Source organism: Lactuca sativa, chromosome 4 (assembly GCF_002870075.4).
Source record: "Lactuca sativa cultivar Salinas chromosome 4, Lsat_Salinas_v11, whole genome shotgun sequence".
NCBI classification, from domain to species: Eukaryota; Viridiplantae; Streptophyta; class Magnoliopsida; order Asterales; family Asteraceae; genus Lactuca; species Lactuca sativa.
The window spans coordinates 205305199-205328664 of NC_056626.2; the positions used below are offsets into that span (position 1 = coordinate 205305199).

General features: G+C 38.8%; 1 protein-coding gene across 2 annotated transcripts; it reads left to right on the forward strand.

Annotated features, from left to right (window-relative positions):
* The first annotated feature begins 236 nt into the window (after positions 1-236).
* On the forward strand, positions 237-3166 carry LOC111902261 (UDP-glucose 6-dehydrogenase 3). 2 transcript variants are annotated; one of them, XM_023898113.2, is made up of 2 exons: positions 237-364; positions 1594-3166. In XM_023898113.2, exon 2 carries the CDS (start codon positions 1614-1616, stop codon positions 3054-3056), a length of 1443 nt encoding a protein of 480 aa, XP_023753881.1. In that variant the 5' UTR covers positions 237-364; positions 1594-1613; the 3' UTR covers positions 3057-3166. The 2 variants fall into 2 exon arrangements, with proteins under 2 accessions (XP_023753881.1, XP_023753880.1); XM_023898112.3 differs by lacking the exon at positions 237-364 and adding an exon at positions 852-1225.
* Positions 3167-23466: the final 20300 nt, after the last annotated feature.

A 23466-nucleotide genomic window follows, 5' to 3' on the forward strand; every position in this document is an offset into this window, starting at 1 on the left:
AAAACAAAATTGTTCAATGTAAAAGATCGTAAAAACCTTGAATGGTACACAAAAACAAGCATAAGGGCTTATTTTACACAAAATAAAAAACAATAAGAACTAACTTGTACAAATAAAAATTATATTACCGATTTCCTAAAAAAACTTCCGTGTAATTTATAAATTGAAAAAATATATATTTTTTTCCAATAAAATTCATATATAATGGTATGAAACTATGAATATATATTAATACTATCTTTTTATACACTCACTTTAATGCATTTTCCCAATTAATAAATTGTGAAGACGGGCTGTGGCAACAGCAGTGCATTTGACGCATGAGTAGCACCACCCAGCACCTGATTTCAAGCCAATTTAACAGGTAATAATAACACGTTTAACTGTTTTCCTTCTTCTTTCTTCTTCTCCTTGTGTTCGATGTTTCCTTTGTACTAAAGCTCTCTTTCAGCCCCCACCATTCACGTTCGATGTCTCATTCATTAAACCTAAAACCGGTAAAAGTGAAACCCTAGCGACAAAAGTAATCACCCTATTCAAATGTTTCACAATTTTTGGTACTTATGGAACATGGGTTTTGCAAGTATTTTTGTATCAATGGCGAATTAAGCCCAAAGTTTCATGTTCTTGGTTTGTAGATCAGTAAATGCCTTCCTTCATCATTAAAAAGTTTCACATTTTTGTCACTTTTGGGGCATGGGTTTTCTGAATGAATCATTACGTGAAATGGGGGTTTTGATAAAAGATATATAAATCTTTCAATAAAAGCAACTCTTCCTCACAAAAGAACACGTATCCCATAATCATAAGTATCAGTTTGGTGCTTTTGAAACATGGAATTTTCTCCAAGAATCATGTTTTCTGAATTGGGTTTTCAAGAAAGTCTTCATCTTTTTAATGGGTTTAACCCAAATTCATGTGCAAAAAGACATTTCAAGTCACCAAAATAATTTGGATATTTTTTTTTTATAAAAAAATGTTTTTTTTTCAATGGAAAAAATTGTTAAAATTCCCTTGTTAGCTACTGAAAGGTACCCATTGGAAACGTATTTAGTGGTATGCTTAGATTTCTAAATCTGACTTTGACACTTTGCTTAGTTTTGGAGTTTCCAATCCTTCAAAAAATTTGGGTATTTAAAGATGCATTCTCCTCTTTCCACTTCTGTACAATTCAAAAACATCTCTCCTTTCTTGTCTCACCTCACTGCAAGTTCTTCCCCACAAGGTGAAAATTTTTCATCCTGGTTTTTCAAAACTTCATCTCTTTCACGTCTTCTTGATTAAATTCTACATTATATAGCTTGTAGTTATAAATCATGAAGTTTATAACCTTCTTACTTTTTGTTTAACACCTTCCTTTTCTTTATAATAATTTGATCACCATTAAAACATAATTTACAAATTTGAAAAACTCTGCTGAAAATTTCAAAAAATCTTGAAAAAAATGCCACCTTTGATTTCTAGTTTAGCAAATGGTATATGTTCTAAGCTTCTTTCTGTTCAATATTATTCATTCTAAATTTTGAAGGAAAACCAGTCAAATTGAATTGCAGATGAGATTTAACAAAACCCCTTTGTTTATCATGTTTTCAGGACATAGTTCCTCTACAAAAATGGTGAAAATCTGTTGCATTGGAGCTGGGTATGTTGGAGGTCCAACAATGGCGGTTATCGCCCACAAATGCCCTTCCATTGAAGTAGCGGTGGTTGATATTTCAGTCTCTCGGATCACCGCCTGGAACAGCGATCAGCTTCCGATTTACGAGCCAGGGCTCGACGACGTCGTCAAATCTTGCAGAGGGAAGAATCTGTTCTTCAGCACTGATGTCGAGAAGCATGTTGCAGAAGCTGACATCATATTTGTTTCAGTCAACACTCCGACGAAGACCCGCGGTCTCGGCGCCGGGAAGGCGGCGGATCTGACGTATTGGGAAAGCGCGGCAAGAATGATTGCTGACGTGTCAAAATCCGACAAGATTGTAGTCGAGAAATCAACAGTTCCCGTGAAAACAGCTGAAGCAATCGAGAAGATCCTCACTCATAACAGTAAAGGAATCAACTACCAGATCCTCTCCAACCCTGAATTCCTCGCGGAAGGAACCGCGATAAATGACCTTTTTGCCCCTGACCGAGTGTTGATCGGCGGGAGAGAAACGCCGGAAGGGCAGAAAGCGATTCAAGCATTGAAAAACGTTTACGCGAATTGGGTCCCGGAGGAGAGGATCATCTGCACGAATTTATGGTCGGCGGAGCTGTCAAAGCTAGCAGCTAACGCCTTTTTAGCACAAAGGATATCATCGGTGAACGCCATGTCAGCGCTCTGCGAGGCCACCGGAGCTGACGTTGCGGAGGTGTCTCATGCTGTAGGTAAGGACTCGAGAATCGGATCTAAGTTCTTAAACGCGAGTGTTGGATTCGGTGGATCTTGTTTCCAGAAAGATATCTTAAACCTGGTTTACATCTGTGAATGCAACGGGTTACCGGAAGTTGCAAATTACTGGAAACAAGTGATTAAAGTGAACGACTACCAGAAATCTCGATTTGTAAACCGGATTGTTTCATCGATGTTCAACACAGTTTCCGGGAAGAAGATTGCGATTTTAGGGTTTGCTTTCAAGAAAGACACCGGAGACACGAGGGAAACTCCGGCGATCGATGTCTGCAAAGGGTTGCTGGGGGATAAAGCTCGATTGAGCATATACGATCCACAGGTGACTGAAGATCAGATTCAGAGAGACTTATCGATGAACAAGTTTGATTGGGACCACCCAGTGCATCTGCAGCCGATGAGCCCTAGCTCGGTGAAGCAGGTGAGTGTGGAGTGGGATGCATATGCGGCGGCGAAGGGTGCTCATGCGCTGTGTATATTGACGGAGTGGGATGAGTTTAAGAAGCTGGATTACCGGAGGATTTATGAGAGCATGCCGAAACCGGCGTTTGTGTTTGATGGGAGGAACGTGGTGAAGGCTGATGAGTTGAGGGAGATTGGGTTTGTGGTGTACTCTATTGGGAAGCCATTGGATCCATGGTTGAAGGATATGCCTGCCGTTGCATAAAGATGATATGAGGTGTCATTTGTTTGAGAAATTATTTTGTTATTTTAAATATGTTTTTGTTACCTATAAAGATTCAATAAAAATATATATATGTTTCTAATTTTATGGAATTTGGGGTATATTGTATTACCGATATTTCCATTCTAATATAGATTTTTTGTAGGGTTATTGTCACTAAGCCCAACAAACTTTAGTATATTGGTTTAAATGGTCACTCGTGACTTTTTTTTTTGCATTTTAGGGGTACATATTTTTATTTTACCGTTTTAAAAGGTCATTATCAAAAATATGAAACGGTCACCCGGTGAACCCTTTCCTAATCATCAGTTTTGATATGCCACATGGCATTTGGTCAACTAAAATAGTCCACGTGGAGCCCATATGTCATCCGCGTGGATTTTGTCTGTTAAAACTATATCGGTGGTGAAAGTCTTTGTTCTCTCTCGTTGCTTCCTTGATAGCATCTTCCTATTATCCTCTTTCTTCCCTAAATTCAAAAAACCGAACACTAAATTCGTCTGAAATAAAACCAGATTTGCAACCCTGGCTCTCGATAGGCCTGTGATTCTGATTGAGGTAGAGACTGAGCCACCAATAACCACCGACACAACAGCAGCGACAACAACCAGTAGTCGGTATGTCGAGAAATCAAGGAGGAAGCAGCAGCAATTAGGATTCAAACCGCCTTCATCGCTACCCTATAAAATATCGGTGTCGCCCTCAGTGATTACGCCCTAAGGGAGCTCCAATTTCCCGATCATCACCACATGTCACCGCCATATCCCCATTATGATTCTCGTCGTCCTCCACCACAACCCGATGGTGGTAGCAGATTTCGTAAATCAAACCGGGAGATGAGAAATGAAAATGTACCTCTTCCGCAGGGAAACGATGGAATCGTGCCATATGACTTCTTTTTTTACGTCAATAGAGGGCATCAGTGGGTCTGAATTGGCTAAAGTTGATGGCAAAGGTAGCCGAATCGGGAAACCTGAGATTTAAGGGATGACGATGGCGGATGATAAGAAAACACAAGGGATTCTGCAGCCACGATCCTCAACCTCCGCGTGACGGTCCTTATTAGCCCTCCGGCCACTAAGACAATTTACCTAATGTTCTTGATTTACAATTTTGATCGATGATTTATCTTTATGAATCGTGAATTGAAGTCCATCGATGCTTCTTTTACTGCCATTCATCCTCCTCCTCCAATAAGGGGAGTAGGATTGGGACCAAGAGCTACAATGGAAGACATAAGTCACCCAAATCAAAATTTCTCTCTTCCTTAACTAACCACTCATCTGTATAATTTTCCTCATCCTCATTCTCCAAATTGCTTTACGACACCTAAATCTTTTTTCAAAAGCACCTCCAGGGCATCGGCGACAGGAAATGGACCATATTTCGTCGAGAGTTTGAATTCAAGATACTGATGCTCGATTACAGTCTTCTCTGATTTTTCTGAGAGAGGTGTGTTACTACTAACTTCTATTCTTTGATTCCATGGATACGCAGAGATATATATATCGAGAAGAGAAGGGAGTTACGGTGGTGTGGTGTTGTGGTGTTAGTTGGATTCTATTTTAATCATGGTGGCATGCGAGGTGAAGATTTTAGGAACTTTTGTGGTGGCGATGATGTGATAATTACAGTGAGGAAGTCACTTACGCTAGGGTTGCAGATGAATACTAAAGGATTGGTCGAACTCATTGTTCCTAACATCGGCAAAGAGAAAAAGATCTTGGCTTACGTGGCAACAATGAGTCGACTCACCACTGAGTCATTGTTGACTCACCTGCTTAGTTGGCTGTTGACAAGGCATTGTAACCTTCAAAAAAGGGTAAAGGTACGAAATTAACCGGTAAAACACAAGTTTGTACCCTTTAAATGCAAAAAAAAAAAGCCGCGAGGGACCATTTAAACAAATATACTAAACATTGTTGGGTTATAGTGACAATAACCCATTTTTGTATTTTGATAATAACGGGTTAGTTAGACGACGTTTGTTTTGCAAAACATGTATACTGTATTTGAGATGTTTTGACTGAGACTTAATTTTTATATGTAAACTGTTGTTCCATTTTGGATGGCAGAAAATTGATCTGCTTTCAATCCGTCATCTTTGCTATCAAAGTATTCCTAGAAATTCTATCTAAGTCGATTGAGTCGCATCTTTTCCTGTATTGTCTAGTTTTGTGTAACAAAGACGATCTCTTGATTTTAAATAAATTTATCATTACTTATTTGTATTAAGGATGAGTGGTAAATAAGTAGTTTTTATCAAAATAAATAAATAAATTTGAGAATGAAACATTTTGAATCACTTCAGAAGGAACCACAAAGGTACTTGTAACTAAACTTTCATTTTGAAATTGATTGAAAACTGGTACTCCCTCAAAATCAACCGCTGAAATTCTTTTATCATCATATTCCAATTTTGGAATATCTTCCATAAGTTTTCCTTTATTTCTTTCAGTGTAGTATAACTTTTTGTACCGAGACTTCCTCATTTAGACCAAGGATATTGAAAATTATTTGTGATATGCTTGTTTTGCTCAATTTGATTCATAGTAGAATAAAGTTTTCTATTAATCCGTTCAAACGTACATTATCCTTAACTAATATATCTCTTTGTTCAAGGGCCAAAACATGTCCACTATCAGCTAAGGTTCTAGATAATGGTGTACCAGGCCAATAGTTTGAGGAAACCCACTACCGGCCCGGTACTCAGCAGGTCAGTGTTACATGCATCGCCACTTGCCTCAGACAAATATGAATTCGAATACATCATACACAAGCATCAAAATCGTATCCCAAGAATATGCAAAATAGTACGAAGCAAATAAAATAGACAAGGAAAGGACATGGAATGCGCCCGCTCATTGACTGGATAATAGGTAGAGGACCGGTTAAGGATATGGACTATTCTAACCACGTAGAGTCTATAAATACCCCCAGGTACATGATAATCAGGAGAGCTAAGAATAGGGAACATATATTTCTTAGCACTAAAGCAACACTAGAACTCATAATCTAACTTAGGCATCGGAGAGCCATACCGGGTTCCGACCCTCGGTATGGCTGTCTGACCTAGCTTTTGTTTATCTTACGCATAGTGAATTCTCGGACGCTTATTGGACCAAGACCCTTCAAGTGAAAGAGCTAAGTATGCGCCTGGAGTTCGTCGTACCAACATTGGCGTTATCTATATTACAAGGGTAACAAAATGACAAACAGAGGAAATACTCGGTAGCCAGATCAAAAATTTAACAAAACACGCAGAGCAAGGTGTCAGATAAGTAAGCAACAAAAATGAGTTTCCCGTTGCGTTTAGTAGGAAAAAATATCGACCAACTACACAATTTTTTTGATGAAGAAACATACCATATTCCCAATCACCAAGAAGATGGGCCAATACTTATATATGGGTAGTGTTAGTGGGAGTTCGACCGAAATCATGTATTACCATTGCTTCTCACAGCTACCATAACAAATAAGAAAAAAGATGCAACAACCAATAAGGCATTTAACAAGCTTCGCATGACATTTTGTTTGGCCAAAAGGGATATTATATGTTCCCTTAACTTTAATGGACCAGTTAACACAAGCCAAAAATACGCAGAAAATAGCTTTTCACAATCGTGCAATCAGCGTCACCATACAACATCATATTCGGAAGAAGTGCAATGAGAAAGTTTGGGGCGATCATATCGATACTCCACGGCATTGTCCGATTTCGAACAAAAGGCGGATTTGGAATGATCCATAGTAAACCACCAATGGGACCCATTGCAATGGTAGAAAGTAAGGCGAGAACGGCGAAGTCAGACACGCTGCAAGCAAATAACAAGTTCGATGAAATTAAAATCAATAGCAAATATGAAGACCAAGGAGTTCGAATAAGAGTAGGGTTACCATGAAAACTAAAAAACGGACTAACGACACTCTTAAAAGAAAATGTTGACATATTCGCATGGGAGGCAGCAGACATGACAGGCGTGGCCAGACAACTGATTAAGCACAGACTAAACGAAAAAACAGGAAGCAAACCAATCCGACAGAAAAAGAGGGGGCGGTCGAAAGAGAGGAATAAAGCTATCGACGATGAGGTCGAAAAACTGGTAAAAGTAGGGATAGTAGAGGAATCACTTTTCCCATCCTGGGTAGCGAACCCGATTTTGGTCAAAAAGGGAAATGGAAAATAGAGGATGTGCATAGACTTCATGAATTTAAACAAAGCCTGTCTGAAAGACTGCTACCCGCTACCTTCTATCGATGAAAAAATCGAGTCCTTGCATGGGCCTAAATGGAAGAGTTTTCTAGACGCTTACAAAGGGTATCACCAAATACACATACACGATGGGGATGAAGAAAAAACATCTTTCCACACGGAGAAGGGGACATTCTTCTACATAAAAATGTCATTCGGATTAACGAATGTAGGGGTGACATACTAGTGGTTAGCTGACAAAAATTTTGAACCAGGAGTTAGAAGGAACATTTAAATCTATTTGGACGACATGGTCATCAAAAGCAGTAACGATAATTGTTTTGTACAAGACATAGCGGAAACTTTTGCCAATCTAAGAGCTGAGAATATGAAGTTGAATCCCCAAAAGTGTATCTTTGGGACAAAAGAGGGAAAACTCCTAGGAAATGTTATCATGGAAAATAAAATAAAATCAAACCCCAAAAGGCTAGAAATGCGGTCACCAAGGACAGTGAAAGAGGTACAAGCATTAAATGGTAAATTGGAAGCACTAGGGCGGTTCTTAGCAAAATCTGCAGAGAAAACATACCCTTTTCTACAAAATGTGAAGAAGAGTATTGGACAAAAAGACTTTCCGATGGACAGACGAAGCTAAGAGCGCATTCCACGAACTTAATACGGCGTTAGCCGAGCTTTCTACTTTGACGTCACCAATCGCGGGTAAGGTCTTAACCATGTATTTAGCAGCATCAAGAACGGTAACCAATGCAGCACTGGTGGAAAATAGAGTAGACAAAAAAATGCCCATATATTTTGTAACTCATATCGTGCAGGGAGCAAAGATGGGATATTCAGATATGGAGAAGTTGGCGTTATGCCTAGTCAACAAAGCAAGAAAACTACAAAGGTATTTTGTGGCACACATCATCAAAGTACTCACGAATTTTCCATTACATCAAGTGCTATTGAAACCAGAGAAGTTAGGAAGTCTATCTAAATGGACGATGGATTTAGGAGAACAAAAAATCATTTTCAAACCACAAACTAGCATAAAAGCACAAGCACTGGTAGACTTTATCACCGAAATAGCAGGCTAGAGAGAAGTATCGTCGATAAACGGATTAGATGACAACATTAAAGACATGAACACAATGCAAGAAAATCAATGGAAAATATTTTCAGATGGGTCCTCCTTCACAGAAGGCACGGGATCTAGCTTGATATTAACAAGCCCAACGGGGGAAGAGATAACCTAATCGATAAGATTCGATTTTCAAGCATACAGCAACAAATCGAAATATGAAGCATTCATCACAGGATTGCAATTGGCTATTAAGATGGGGTGTGAACATATACGCGCCTCTGTAGACTCGATGGTCGTCACCAACCAGACAAATGTTTTGTATGAAATTTGAGGAAGGAACTTAGCACAGTATGCAGACAAAGTGAAAGCATTAACAAAGCACTTTAAAAGATTTAGTTTAGAACATGTGTCGAGGTCGGAAAAAAAATGTGTAGACGCATTAAGTAAGCTCACCTCATCCATTTTTCCCCATCTAACCAAAAACATATTTGTAGAAATAGTACAAACAAAAGCAACGGAAGGGAATTCGGTAATGTCAATAATAGAAGATACAAATGACTGGAGAAACCCAATAGTTGAATACTTAACGGAAGGCAAGCTACCTTCGGATGACAAGCAAGCTAGGAAACTAAGGGTCAAAGCACCACCCTTTGTATGGACAACATAATATTATACAAAAAAGGGTATTTAACACCCCGTTTACGTTGCATAAATGGAAAGTAGGAAGAACACATCATAAGGCAGATGCATGAAGAAGTGGTCGGAGCACATGAAAGGGCACGAACAATACTATGTAAAATATCGAGGATAGAGTACTATTGGCCAACTAAGTACCAAGACATAGAAGGAGTAATATACAGTTGTGAGAAGTGCCAGAAACATGCACGAGTCCTAAGAAAATTAGCAACACCAATGATCAACATCAGTAGCCCCTGGTCTTTCATTCAATAGGGAATAGACATAGTCGGACCATTCCCAAAAGCACATGGGAAGGTAAAATTCTTGGTAGTGGAAATAGACTATTTCACCAAATGGGTCGAGGTAGAACCATTAGCTACAATAACAGGCCAAAAAATGATCAAATTCTTTTGGAAGCAAATCATTTGTCGTTTCGGGGTACCGCACACATTAATTTCGGATAACGGAGCACAATTTGCGAATAAGCCCTTCTGGGAGCGGTGTGAAGAGCTCTGAATAAATCATAGGTTCACTTTAGTAGCACACCCAGAGGTGAACGGAAAAACTGAAGTCACCAATTGGACAATCGTCCACGGCTTGGCAACATGATTAAACTAGGCAAAAGAACAATGGTTTGACGAATTACAAAGCGTGTTATGGGCATACTGAACAACAATGCGAACGACAATAAAAGAAAAACCCTATAGATTAGTCTATCGATCAGAGGTAGTGTTGATATTAGAATTGATTATCCTCAGAAACAGAATGGAAAATTTAGACGTGGACAACAATGATGAAACTTAGGACGAACCTAGATGTTTCCATGGAGCAATGAGATGTACCATCAATATGACAGGAACATTATAAAAAGCAAACGAAAAGTTATTATAAACAACGGGTCAAAGTTCGTTGTTTCAAAGTAGGCGATAAGATATTACAGAACAATGAGGCTAGCAGGCAAGATCCACAGGGAAAACTATGTCCAACATGGGAAGGTCCATAAATAATACATGAAGCAAACAAGGATCGATCATACGTCCTACAGACAATGGAAGGAGAGGCGATACCAAGAACGTGACATTTCAAACACCTTAGGAAGTTCTATGTTTGAATATGCAAGGGAAAGCATATCGGTTGGCATGAGAACGAAATGAGGAAAAAAAGTATTCTCACTAGACCCCATCTATACCATGTGGCAATATCACAAACCATGGCAAGGTCAGCCACTTTATGACAAATAAAAAAAATAGGCTACTCGCTTAGCCTAAGAATACATATATTTTTCGAAGCATGTAGCTCGGTCTGCCGACTACACTTATGTATACATCGAGTATCATTACTCCAAAAATAGGCTACCCGCTTAGCCTAAGAATACACTTATTCTTCAAATCATATAGCATGGTCTGCCGACTACACTTATGTATACATCGGGTATCATTACTCCAAAAACAGGCTACCCGCTTAGCCTAAGAATACACTTATTCTTCAAAGCATGTAGCTTGGTACGCCGACTACACTTATATATACATTGAATATCATTACTCCAAAAATAGGCTACCCGATTAGCCTAAGAATACGATTATTCTTCAAAGCATGTAGCTTGGTTCGCCGACTACACTTATGTATACATCCAATATCATTACTCCAAAAACAGGATGCCCGCTTAGCAGAAGAATATACGTTTTCTTCAAAGCATGTAGCTTGGTCCACTAACTACAATTGTATACCCATGACCCATACTACTAGAAGCACATGACCTATACTTGAGACGAGTTCAGATCTAGAAACTCTAAGTAGGCCTGTATGGAGGAGTCCCCTCGAGTCCATTATTGAATGCTTTATGTTGTGTTTCAGTTTGGAGGCTGGTGATGATCACTCAAGGAGGTTTTGGCTCTAATTCTACTTTAGTTTGTGGCTCAGGCACATAACCAATTGATGAATGTCTGCGCAAGTTCATTTCGGCTGAGGTTACTCGAGGTATCCTGGATGTTACCCATGTGTTGTTTGGTACCATCAAGGAGTGGATTTTGGAGTTGAAAGATGAGAATCTCAAGACTTTTTGAGCCAAGATTGTTGTGGATCAGATTAGAGCTCGAATTCCCTCGTTTGGGAGTTCAAGGCTTGTGGAGCTCCTGATTTCTTCAGGGCTAAGGACCCTATCGCTAGCCATCGTTGGATCGCTAACATGGAGGATGCTCAGTAGATGAGCTTTTTCCATGAGGGGGAAAAGGTGGGATTTGCATCCTGCCTACTGAGGGACAGAGCACAAGACTGGTGGGAGGAGGTCACCCAAACTGTTGGGAAAAGCAGTAATGGCAGTGATAACTTGTGATGACTTTGTTTGGAGATTTCAAAGGGAGTTTGCACTGACTATCGAGGTGCAGCAGCTAGCGAGGGAGTTACAGGACCTTCGCCAGACCACCGAGACTGTCGCAGAGATCACCAACAAGTTTCGAGAGAGGGATCTGTTGGTTTTGTAGTACGTTGCGGATGAGGAGATGAAGAAGACGAGGTATCATGACCTGTTAAGAGATGACATCAGGGAGTTTGTAAGCTTTTTGGGATGCAAGACCATGAATGATATGATTAAGAGGGCCCATGAGCAGGAGATTAAGTTAAAGCTTCAGCCGAAGCGCAAGCCGGATCAGGTGCAGATTGTGGTGGGCTAGACCAAGAAGAAGCCCAAGGTTTCTGATTCATATTCTAGGGGCCAGTAGGGCCGAGGCCACTATAGCAAGTGTTTCCATCAGCATAGTGGGGCGTGTCGGTTAGTGGGTTCGGGTTGTTACAGGTGTGGGCTAACTGATCATATGAGTAGGGATTACCCCGGAGCACACTCATTTGCTTTCATTACAATCAGGCCGGCCATAAAAAGGCTAATTGCCCGAGATTGTCATGGGGAGCTGTGGCAGCGCCTGCACCAGCCACATTGAGGATTACTGATGGCCGCCAGGGCAAGACGAGGACCTCTGTGGTGAAGAGCAAGGCATTTCAGCTGACCAATGATGAGGCCTGTGCAGCACCAGATGTGGTTATGGGTATGTATCTTATCTCTATCTTTTATTGTTTTCTTTATTTCATGCTCAGAATTATGCTTGATTCTGTATAGGGACCTTTTTGGTTAATGGTATGACCGCCCATGTTTTGTTTGATTTAGGGGCTACCCGATCCTTTGTATCTCTTGCACTCATCAAGAAGTTTTGGTGATGATCCCGAGACTTTGGATCCTCCTCTAGAGATTGAGATTGTGTATGACCATACTGTAACCTCAAGGGTTTTCCAAGGGTTTTTTCTAAATTTGTTTAGAGAGAGTTTCTCTATCGATTTGATATTGATTTCCCTTGAGAGGATTGAAGGTTATCATCAGGATGGATTGACTAGGCCTAAATGGGGCCATGATTGATTGCGAGCGACAGTTGGTGAGAGTTCGAACCCCAAATGGGGGAGAACTGGTTATTCCTGGCAAGAGAGCTTCGCATGGGCCAACTCTCTGTTCAGCTGCGAGGGCTAGGAGATATTTGCAACAGGGTTGTTTTGGTTTTATAACTTACATCGCGTACACTCGGATTGAGGAGACGTCGAATTTGATTGGGGTGCCCTTTGTTCGGGATTTCCTCGATGTATTTTTCGGAGGCTTTACCAGCAGTGCCTCCCGAGAGGTAGGTTGAGTTTCGCATTGATCTGGTACCTGATGTGTCTTCGATAACCAAGATGTCGTATCGTCTGGCGCCACCTAAGATGTAGGAGTTATCTACGTAGCTTCAGGAGCTTCTAGACAAGGGTTTTATTCGTCCAAGCAGCTCTCCGAGGGGAGCATCGATTCTATTTGTGAAGAAGAAAGATGGTTCACATAGAATGTGCATCGATTATAGAGAGTTCAATAAGCTAACGATGAAGAACCATTAGCCACTTCCGAGGATTGACGATTTGTTTGATCAGCTTCAGGGTGCATCTTTGTTTTCCAAGATCATCATATGAGATTCAGGGATGATGATGTACATAAGACAGTCTTCAGGAATCATTGTGGTCATTACGAGTTCGTGGTGATGCCATTTGGGCTCACCAACATGCCAGTAGCATTCATGGACCTCATGAACCGAGTTTGCAGGTTGATGTTGGATCGGTTGGTGATTGTATTCATCGATGATATTCTGGTCTACTCCAAGACCAAGGAGCATCATGAGGATTTTTGGGGCAGAGGCTTTATGCAAAGTTTTCCAAGTGTGATTTCAAGTTGCACGAAGTGTGATTTTTGGGGCACGTCATCAACTAAAAGAGTATATCGGTTGACCCAGCCAATATTGAGGTCGTGATGCGGTGGGAGGTACCTAGGACCGCATCTAAGATTCAGAGTTTCTTAGGTCTCGTAGCGTATTATCATAGATTTATCCAGGATTTCTCCAAGATTGCAGTGTCATTGACCCGTTTGACGAAGAAGAATGTGACCTTTTGGTGGGGGCCTGATCAGCAGTTGGCCTTTTAGACCCTAAGGCAGAGATAATGTGAGGCCTGGATACTCAAACTTTCCAAGGGTTTGGATGACTATGTGGTTTATTGTGATGCCCCTATTTCGGGTTTGGTAGTGGTTCTTATGCAGAGGGGTCATGTTATTGCTTATGCTTCGAGGAAGTTGAAGCCTCGTGAGGCGAACTACCCCACGCATGATTTGGAATTGGGGTTCGTGGTTTTTGCCCTCAAGATTTGGAGGCACTATTTGTATGGGGTTCGATGTATTGTGTACATTGACCATAAAAGTTTGAGGTATTTGATGGACCAACCGAATCTGAATATGCAGCAACGGAGGTGGTTAGATATGGTAAAGGATTATGATTGTGAGAACCTGTACCACCCTAGGAAGGCCAATGTGGTAGCCGATGCTTTGAGCCGCAAGACTGTGAGTGCATCCATCCGGGATACCTGCTTGAGGATGATTGTCACTTAGTCTTTGATAGATTTGATCAAGAAGGCTCGGGTAGAGGGGTTGAAAAAGGAAAACTGGTAGACCAAGTGGATCAGAGGACATGTTCCCTTATTTGTCATAGAAAACCTAGGGTTGTTGACTCGGTGTGGTAGATTCTAGGTTCCGGCATTGGGTGGGGTGAGGCGGACGGTTTTAGAGGAGACGCATAACTCAAAGTTTTCTATCCACCCAGGGGCCACGAAGATGTACAGAGATCTGAGGTTGAGTTATTGGTGGCCCTGCATGAAGAGGGAAATTGATTGGTTTGTGGAGCGGTGCTTGACTTACAGGAAAGTCAAGGCCAAGCATCAAAGACCCCACGGCAAGATGCAACCCTTACTCATTCCCATATGGAAGTAGGAAGAGATTACCATGGATTTCATCACAAAATTTCCAAGGAAGGCGTGGGTTTTGACTCCATCTGGGTCATTGTTGATAGATTGACCAAGAGTGCGCATTTCATACCGATTGTCGAGAGTATATCCGCAGAGAAGTTAGCAGACATCTATGTCCGGGAGGTAGTAATTCAGCATGGGGTGCCAGTATCGGTGATTTCGAACCAGGATGTTCGGTTCACCTCCTGATTTTGGGAGGAAGTGTCATGAGGACTTGGGTACTCAGTTGCACTTCAGTACAACATACCACCCACATACTGGTGGTTGTCGAGGCCAACAAAATAAATACCCTAAATATTACGCACTAAAATAGTGTATAGTGGTAAAGGGATCGTATCCACGGAGATTGGTTCGATTCAAATCTCTATGTAAATCACTTGTTATAGTACTTGTAAAACAAGAGTAAAAGTAAAATTGGGGGGGGGGGGGGGGGGGGGGTTTAAATTTTTTTGACTGTTTGAGAAAATTAAAACTAAGCTAGAATGTAGATACGACAAGTAAGCAAGTAGATGATTTGATTAAATTCAATGAAGTAAAGTTGGTTGATTTTGGAATACACCACATGGATGATATAGTTGACTTATCATTATACTAAATGGAAAAACACTTGTGAATCAATTTAGCTTGGTTATAGCAATTCATAAGCACAAATTACTTTAACTCTTCTTTGTTATTAAAATGGTTAGAGGAGCTCTTAACACATTTCCTTAATTAAAGTCACAAAACCAATGAAGCATATAATCTTGGGCTAATGTCATTAAAACCCTCAAGTTTTTAGGGTTTTGTCGGTTTTGCCCAAAGTTTAATTTTATGACCGTTTTTACCCTAACATTTTTCAAAAAATGTTCGGTTTTACCCTTTTACCAGTGATAACAGGTTACCATTATATTAGCTTCGCAAAAAACCCTTAAGTTTATAGTTTTTACCCTTAAGTTTAAATTTTTTTGCACTTTTACCCTTTGTATTTTTTTTTCATATTATATGTATTCATACAGAAAAATTATATTTATATACGAAAAAAATTTTAATTAAATATTGTATTTACATTTTTTTAATGTTATTTATTCACACACACACACACACACACACATATATATATATATATATATATATATATATATATGTGTGTGTGTGTGTGTGTGTGGGGGGGGGGGGGGGGAGGGGTCTTGGATAAACCATTTAAGATATAAAAAAACATAAATTAATATGTTTTTAGAACTACAAGTACATATTTTTATGCATTTAAAAATATACATATCAATAAAAAAAACTTGTTGAATTATAAACATGTATATAAGTATATACATATATTTTTAGAAGTGTAAATATGTATTTTGATATATGTTTTTTTAAAAGTATAAATATATTTTTAGAAGTATAGATACATATTTATATATATAAATGTAAAAACACGTATTTATACTTCTAAAAACTATATCTATAAAACACGTATTCATAATTCTAAAAATATTATTTATCTTTTTAAATGGTATAACCTTGCAAACACACACACACACACACACAAAACATATATATATATATATATATATATATATATATATATATATATATATATATACATACATATATATATATATATATATATATATAACATTAAAAAATATAAATACAATATTTAATTAAATATTTTTTCGTACATAAATATGATTTTTATGCATGAATACGTATATTATGCAAAAAATACTTAGGGTAAAAGTGTAAAAAAAAAATTATAAACTTAAGGGTAAAAACGCAAAAAAAAAAAAAAAAAAAAAAGGTAAACTTAAGGGTTTTTTGGAGAATTTAATATAATGGTAACCTGAAAAACCTGTTATCACCAGTAAAAGGGTAAAACCGAACATTTTTTCGAAAATGTTAGTGTAAAAACGGACATAAAATTCAACTTTGGGTAAAACCATGAAAACTTGAGTGTTTTATGACATTAACCCTATAATCTTGTAAAAATCAATTAGCCTTAAGATTTAGGAGTTACCAAGCCCAAAAGATAATCAAATGCTTACATTATCATTATGGTGGAAACATTTTCATGGTTTAAATTAAATGAAAACAAACATAGAAACCATTTGTTGCTTACTAATTTGAAGGTCCATTACTTAACCAAGAAACTAGTCAACAAAATAAGTATTCATTCATCCAAGCTCATGATCAAAGATAAACAAACACAATAAGATATTTGGCTAGATAACATTTCATAAACATCAAACACAAGATAACATCAAGTCTTCAAAACAACCAGTCATCCATGGGCTAAACCCTAATCGACCAAATATAAGTCTAGCCAAGCATGGCAAAAATAAAAGAAATACAAGATAGTTTAGATGTACCAAACATGATTCAAGTTGCAAGATGAAAGAAAAATACTCCAATCTTCAAAATTTTCAAATTCTTCTAAAAAACCCTCTTGAGAGCAAAAAAGAGTTGTTGTTCAATGTCTTCTCCTTGAATTCTATTCAAAAAATCCAATAAAAAGAGTCAAATTTTCGGATCCAAAAGTTGGCCAAAAGCACTCCACCAACCTTCCCAAAGTAGAGGTTCATGTAAAAAACATGGGTCCTTCACAGCACGATCCATGCAAACCATTTGTGGATCTACACAGAACGCGTGGGTCTTGCTGAATGGGTCCCTTGGCCCATTTAATTAGCACACCAGCCCATTTTTCTCATCAATGATTCATCCCATTTGCATAATTTATTGAGAGCCCAATTATACCTTCCAAAGTCTTCAAAGATGCTCCAATGCTCCTTTAATCTTCCATAGCTCGAGTCCTCATCGCCTCGTCATCATTCTTGTCCAAAAATTAAGTCCAACTCGCTTTCTTATTTATGTTGACACCAAGCCCAATCGCACCACTTCAAGTCCACAAGCAAACTGCAAGCCTCCAAAAGTCCAGCACTCCTCCCCTAACTCCAATGAGGAAAAGTCTTCGTTAAATCCTGCAATTATGCCCAAAAGACTAGAAAGTATCTGATAAAGGTGAAAAATAACATAAAGGGAAAATATGCATAAATATTGACTAAAATGAGATGGAATGCACTAAAATAAACTAAGAAAAGAAGTAATAAAATGAAACTATCACATACCGATTGTCAGAGCGAGCAGACAATTAAGATGCTCGAGGATATGCTTCGGGCTTGTGTGTTGGATTTTGGAGGGAGTTGGGATACTTACCTCCCACTAGTTGAGTTCTCCTACAACAATAGTAACCATGCCAGTATTGCCCAACCACCATTTGAGATGTTGTATGGAAGAAAGTGCAAGACTCTGGTTTGTTGGGGGGAGGTCGAGCATCGATTCATGGGTTGTACAAAGGTTGTATTCAAGACTACTAAGTTAATTTAGCAAGTGTGCGACAGGTTATGGGTCATGTAGAGCTGACATAAGAGTTATGCAAATCAGCGATGTTCGTATCTTGAGTTTCTGGTGGGAGACTTGGTGCTTCGGAAGGTGTCACCGTGGAAAGGTGTCATCCGATTTCGGAAGCTGGGAAGCTATGCCCCAGATTTATTGGACCTTTCAGGATTTCAGCGCGAGTAGGCAAGGTCGCATACCGGCTGAATTTTTTCGATGAGATTAGCCAGATTCATAACACATTCCATGTGTCTTAGCTTCAAAAGTGTGTAGCCGATGAGTCCGCAGTTATTCCTGTGGATGACATTCAGGTTGATGATCTCTTAAATGATGTAGAGAGACCAGTGGTGATATTAGATCATAAGGTGAAGGCTCTATGCAACAATGAAGTGTCATTGTTCAAGGTCCAATGGCAACATCGGAAGGGTTCTGAATGGACATGGGAGCCGGAGGCAGAGATGCGAGAGCACTACCCAGATCTATTCACGACTCAAGACTTCAAGGGAAAAGTCTAGTTCAATTGGGGGAGAGTTGTAAAATCTATTATTCGGGTATTCGTTTTAACCCTTGAGTTTTGCTTTATTTGCAATTTAGACCCTGGTGGAAATTTCATAATTTCGGGGTTGTTGAAGTACACGGGGCGTACACCCTTGTACGGTGAGTGTACTATGGATCACCTTAATACACAACGCATATGATGGTACGTCGGGCGTATGCAGCTAGGTTTCAAACCCTAAATTTTAGGATTTGGACCCTATTTAAACACATTTATGGCCTCATACACCTTCTTATCTTCAGCCTCCCTCCTCATTTTGAAACCCTAAAGATTGTATGTGCATTATGAAGCTTGTTGAGCCATTTTTGGTGCCATTTGGAGCTTTTGGGGTAGAAGGAAGAGCATTGAGGTGGTGGTGTTTCACTCAAGGCTTTAAATGCGGCATCTTGTCCCTCTTGTGCACCTTGTGGAGGTAAAAAGTTTCAACCTTGATGTATAAATCTTATGGATCTAGTTTTAGCTCAAAGTTGTTCCCTTTTTGGTCCCAAACTTGGTCTTTGTGAGTAAAAGGTACTCCAAGGCATTTAAGTTGTCCTTTCATAGGTTTTAAGGGGTGTTAAGTCATAAAGTTGGGTTTTTGGTCACTAGTTTCCCTCCATGCAAGTGCTAGATGGTCTTAATGGGTTAAAAGACTAGGGTTTTTAGAGTTAAGGACTTTATAGCCATGCTATACCATAAAGTGGGACACTTTATGGTTAAGAACATCTTTTTTGCCTAGATCTGAAGTTTGGACGTAAGTGCTTAAAGTATTAAGCACTTAACAAGAGGGTGGCAAGCATCCGTATATGAAGGGCGTACCGAGGGGTACACTGAGCGTACGAGGTCAGCTTTCGGATCCTCGGTCAACTGCGAAGTACGCCTCGTGTACACGAGGAGTACGTTCCACATACTGACTTAGTCGACTCGGTTGACTTGGTTGACTTTGACCTGTATTTTGACTTGGTTTTGACCTATGGGTATTTTAGGTAGGGCTGTAAACGAACTGCACGTTCGGCGAACCGTTCGTGAACTGTTCGGCGGGAAGTTCATTTATGTTCGTTTATTTAATAAATGAACGAACATGAACACAAATTCTCGTTTGTTTAGTTAAACGAACGAACATGAACAATGGTCTTGTTCGTTCATTTATGTTTGTGAACGTTCGTTTATGTTGTTCATTTACGTTCGTTTATGTTCGTTTGTTTAAATTTTTTTATGTTCATATATTTTCAATTGTGTGTGGTAATTTGGTACACTCACTAAGCTTGATGCTTACAGCTTATGTTTATTGTTTCAGGTACTTCCAGCTCAAAAGGGAAGGACCCGGCATGAAACATAACAAGGGACAAATGGTACACACAAACTATGTATGTCCACCCAGCAATACCTGCTTTTTCAATTCCCATTAAAACGTGATAAATCTAGAGAAAGAGGAAAGTGGCGACTACTGAAAGAAAACCAGTCGCCATACTTGTTCAAGCAGTAAAAATAGCAAAACAGGGAGACATCAACTGGTATCGCATGAGCAACACAAAAGACTTTGAAAGTAACAATCTTTTATATTGCATTCGGGCATGGCTGAACAAGATGAACTTTATAATAACAAAGAACTTCCAGGAAGAAGCGAGACGGGGGTAACCGTTACCCACACACAAGATGTCGAAGATAGAAAACCAATCTTACCAGGCGGGGCATCGAGAACAGACGAAGATGAAGATGGAACTTGGAAACCAAGTACAAGAGAAAGGTGATATTCATGAGTGTACCGCTCCAGCATACAGTAGTCCACTTCGGACGCGACTGCGGACCTGTCATCACCCATACCAGTCGTGGTGATGGTAAAGTCAAAGGGAGCACAATTTAAATAAGCTTCTACAAGGACAAATCAGGCTTACCCGATAAATAATCAGAGGGACCGGTTAAATCATTTATTAAGGGAAATCTAATCAAATCAAGAAAGATGACGTGCGACGGCGCAAGCATTCACAACATGCGAAGGATTTTACCATACCCGATGTGGATTTACAAGTCTAAACGGGAAAATATTTCGACAATATTCTTTTACCCTTTAGGTTAGGGGGCTTAATGGTGTACTAGGCAGGTAGTTTGAGGAAACCCATTACTGGCCCGATACTCAGTAGGTTGGCGCTATAGGCATTGCCACTTTCCTCAGATAAATATGAATTCAAATACATCATACACAATCATCGGAATTGTATCCCAGGAAATATGCAAAATAGTACAAAGAAAATAGAATACACAAGGAAAGGATAGGGAACATGCCTGCTCATTGACTGCCTAATAGGTGAAGGATCGGTTAAGGATATGGACTTTTCCAACCATCACCAAGACCATCATGAAATTTCATATTTATTTCAAGATATATTTTGATGATGTTAGCACGGGTAAGTTGGTTGAGTATTAAAGAAAAACAAGTGGTTGTCTATACTTGATGATGTTAGCACGCGTAAGTTGATTTAACACTTTTTCCAGGAAGGATACGAAAGTTGTTAAAGTCATTGAGAGCAGAGGTGAGCATCTTGTCTTTGACATTTTCCATTCCTTCAAACAAGGATTGGAGTGTTCTCTATACTTCATGAGCAGAATGACATAACTTAATGTGATCAAACAGATCTAGAGGGACACCACAAACAAGTTCACTAAAAGAGTTTTCATAATTTTTAAATTTTGCAAGATCTTATAGAGTTGTAGGTCGTGGTTCTCTTCTTGGTTGACCTCCAATACTGTTACCACCACTCAAAAGAGCATCAGCGAGGTCATCAAGAGGAAGTTTTGGAACCACATAAGGAACGTCAACTACAGAACGCCATACATCCTTTCCTTTTCTTCTCAAATAGCTACCCATTCTAGTTTTCTATTGTTCATACACGTCAGCAATCAGTATAGGTGCTTTTATTAAATAGTCCAGACTGTTGGAGACATTTACAACATATATCGGTTGTAATTTATCCATTTTGAAAAAGATTTTGAGCAATGATGATAAATAAAGAATACTTCGAGGCTTTCCAAAAATGTAAGTCACCAATATTTTTTATAATGATAATCTGGTGAGAGTGGATAGTAAACAACCAATCTAGGCTCTGATATCAATTGATAAACCAGGATATAATTTAAGTTAAATACTATGAAAGTAAGTGTGGAAGATATAACTTAACAACTAATATAAAGAACAAAAATGAAATACCGGAAGCGTAAGTAAATGAACAAGATGATAAACAAAGCACAATCTTATATATTTTAGTAAAGAATGTCTAGCAAGAATGTTGAAAAGGTGTAAGGATAACCACAACCTGGTTCCCCTTTTATAGACATTATCTAAGGGTAAATCGGTAAATACCTTCTGACAAAAGAGATTGATAATACTGACTAATCTACTTAATAACCAATAATCATCACAGACTAACAGTTAATAAATTCTATCACTAGCAGACAAAACAAAAGTCAATATCTTCTTAACTTCGCCGCTTCTTCTAAGCAAGTCACCTTCTAATGACACCTAACTTCAGGCTTAACCCACCTTCGGTCAGCAACTTATTGTTGATCAAATGCAGAGGTTCACTTCTGGGTTCAACATCCTCTCATATACACCATTATGTTATAGTGTTTGGGGTGGAGTTAAGTGTGAGACAATCCCATAATTCCTTATATGATCATAAAACACTTGACTAAGATACTGATTACCACTTCTTACAATATAGCAAGCAATGTAAATTTGTAAAGCGGAATTAAAGAAATACAAATAAAGTAAATATAACAGTTGATCACTTTGATTGAATATTGGATGAAAGGTTACAAAGAAATCTCAGTATCTTGGATACAAGAATGCAAAAGGCTTTATCCCTAAACATCACGTACACGCACGTATTTATAGGAAAAATAAACTAAAGGTATGTGTTAACTAGTCAAATAAGGACGCTGAGGATTAGACCACATAAAATTCTAACAAATAGCCGACACTATCATACATCATCATTTAGGAGCATGATAGTAGTGATAAACATCATTTTGGAAAAATAATATCTAAAATACTAAACATCTATTACAAATACTGTTGGATTAGTGTCTAAGTCCATAACTATTTTGGTATGTACTTGACCCGATGGTGCATGGTCCTTTTGGGTTGCCTTCACCAAAGCAACTTGATTGGAGAAATAAATAAAGAGAGAGGTTATTATGATTTATTAATATGTTATAAGAATAATATATTAAAGGAGAAATCATATTTGTTTAATTAATATTGGTCAATAATTAATTAAGAATTAATTTTGTGATCAAGTGTAATTAATTAAACTAGAGGGGCTGAATTGTAATTATGTGATAGTTGCAAAATAGGGCAATGGTTATCCTTGTTAAAGGATGGACGAATTCAAGGATAAGGATATCCTTAAAATCGCCCAAGGTCCAAGAGATAGGGTTTTTCAAGGCTTATCTTATGGTTGCTTGATGGGCAAGTAACTAGATAAGGATAAGGACTGAAACCCTAATCTCAACCCTATATAAAGACCCCTAAGGCCTTAGGATTTCATGCACTTGATCCCTAGAGCATCTAGGGACGAATTCGTATGCCTCCCCTCTCTTCTTATATCTTCTCCATTTGCTCTTGGTGTTTGTAAGCCATTAGAGGAGTGACACTTGTGACTCTAAGCCTTCCAAAGTCAATACAAGGAGATTTGGGATTGTTATTGCTACATAACAATCAAGGTAATATTATAAACCTATTCTCATGTTAATATGATTACTTGTATGCTAGAGTTAGGGTTTATAGTCTTGGATAACTTGCATGTACAATAGAGAAACCTAGATCCAAGCATTAGGGTTTGTATGAGCACATAGGATGTTCTTAGGACCAAAACCCATCAGTGGTATCAGAGCCTAGACTGTTTTCTATTGTATTGATGCTTGATATGGTTGAAAAATTCGAAATTTTGGTTTCTGGAGGCTGGACTCGTCGAGTCCATAGCTGAACTCGCCGAGTCCATGTAGACTCGACGAGTCCATGCTTGACTCGACGAGTCAACTCGTCAGATGGGGCTATCTTCGCGATTTCTTGCTGTTTTTGCTTATAGAAAGTTACCTTATCACATTAGATCAATATAAATCCGATTTTTTGATATATATGAGTATATTCTTGATCTAATTGAAGATATTTATCAATTAA

Excerpts from the sequence above, each read along its gene's own strand:
- LOC111902261 (XM_023898112.3), top strand. The coding sequence starts at position 1,141 with ATGCATTCTCCTCTTTCCACTTCTGTACAATTCAAAAACATCTCTCCT. Across the intron at positions 1,226-1,593 it reads TGCAAGTTCTTCCCCACAAG|GACATAGTTCCTCTACAAAA; the intron begins GTGAAAATTTTT and ends TCATGTTTTCAG.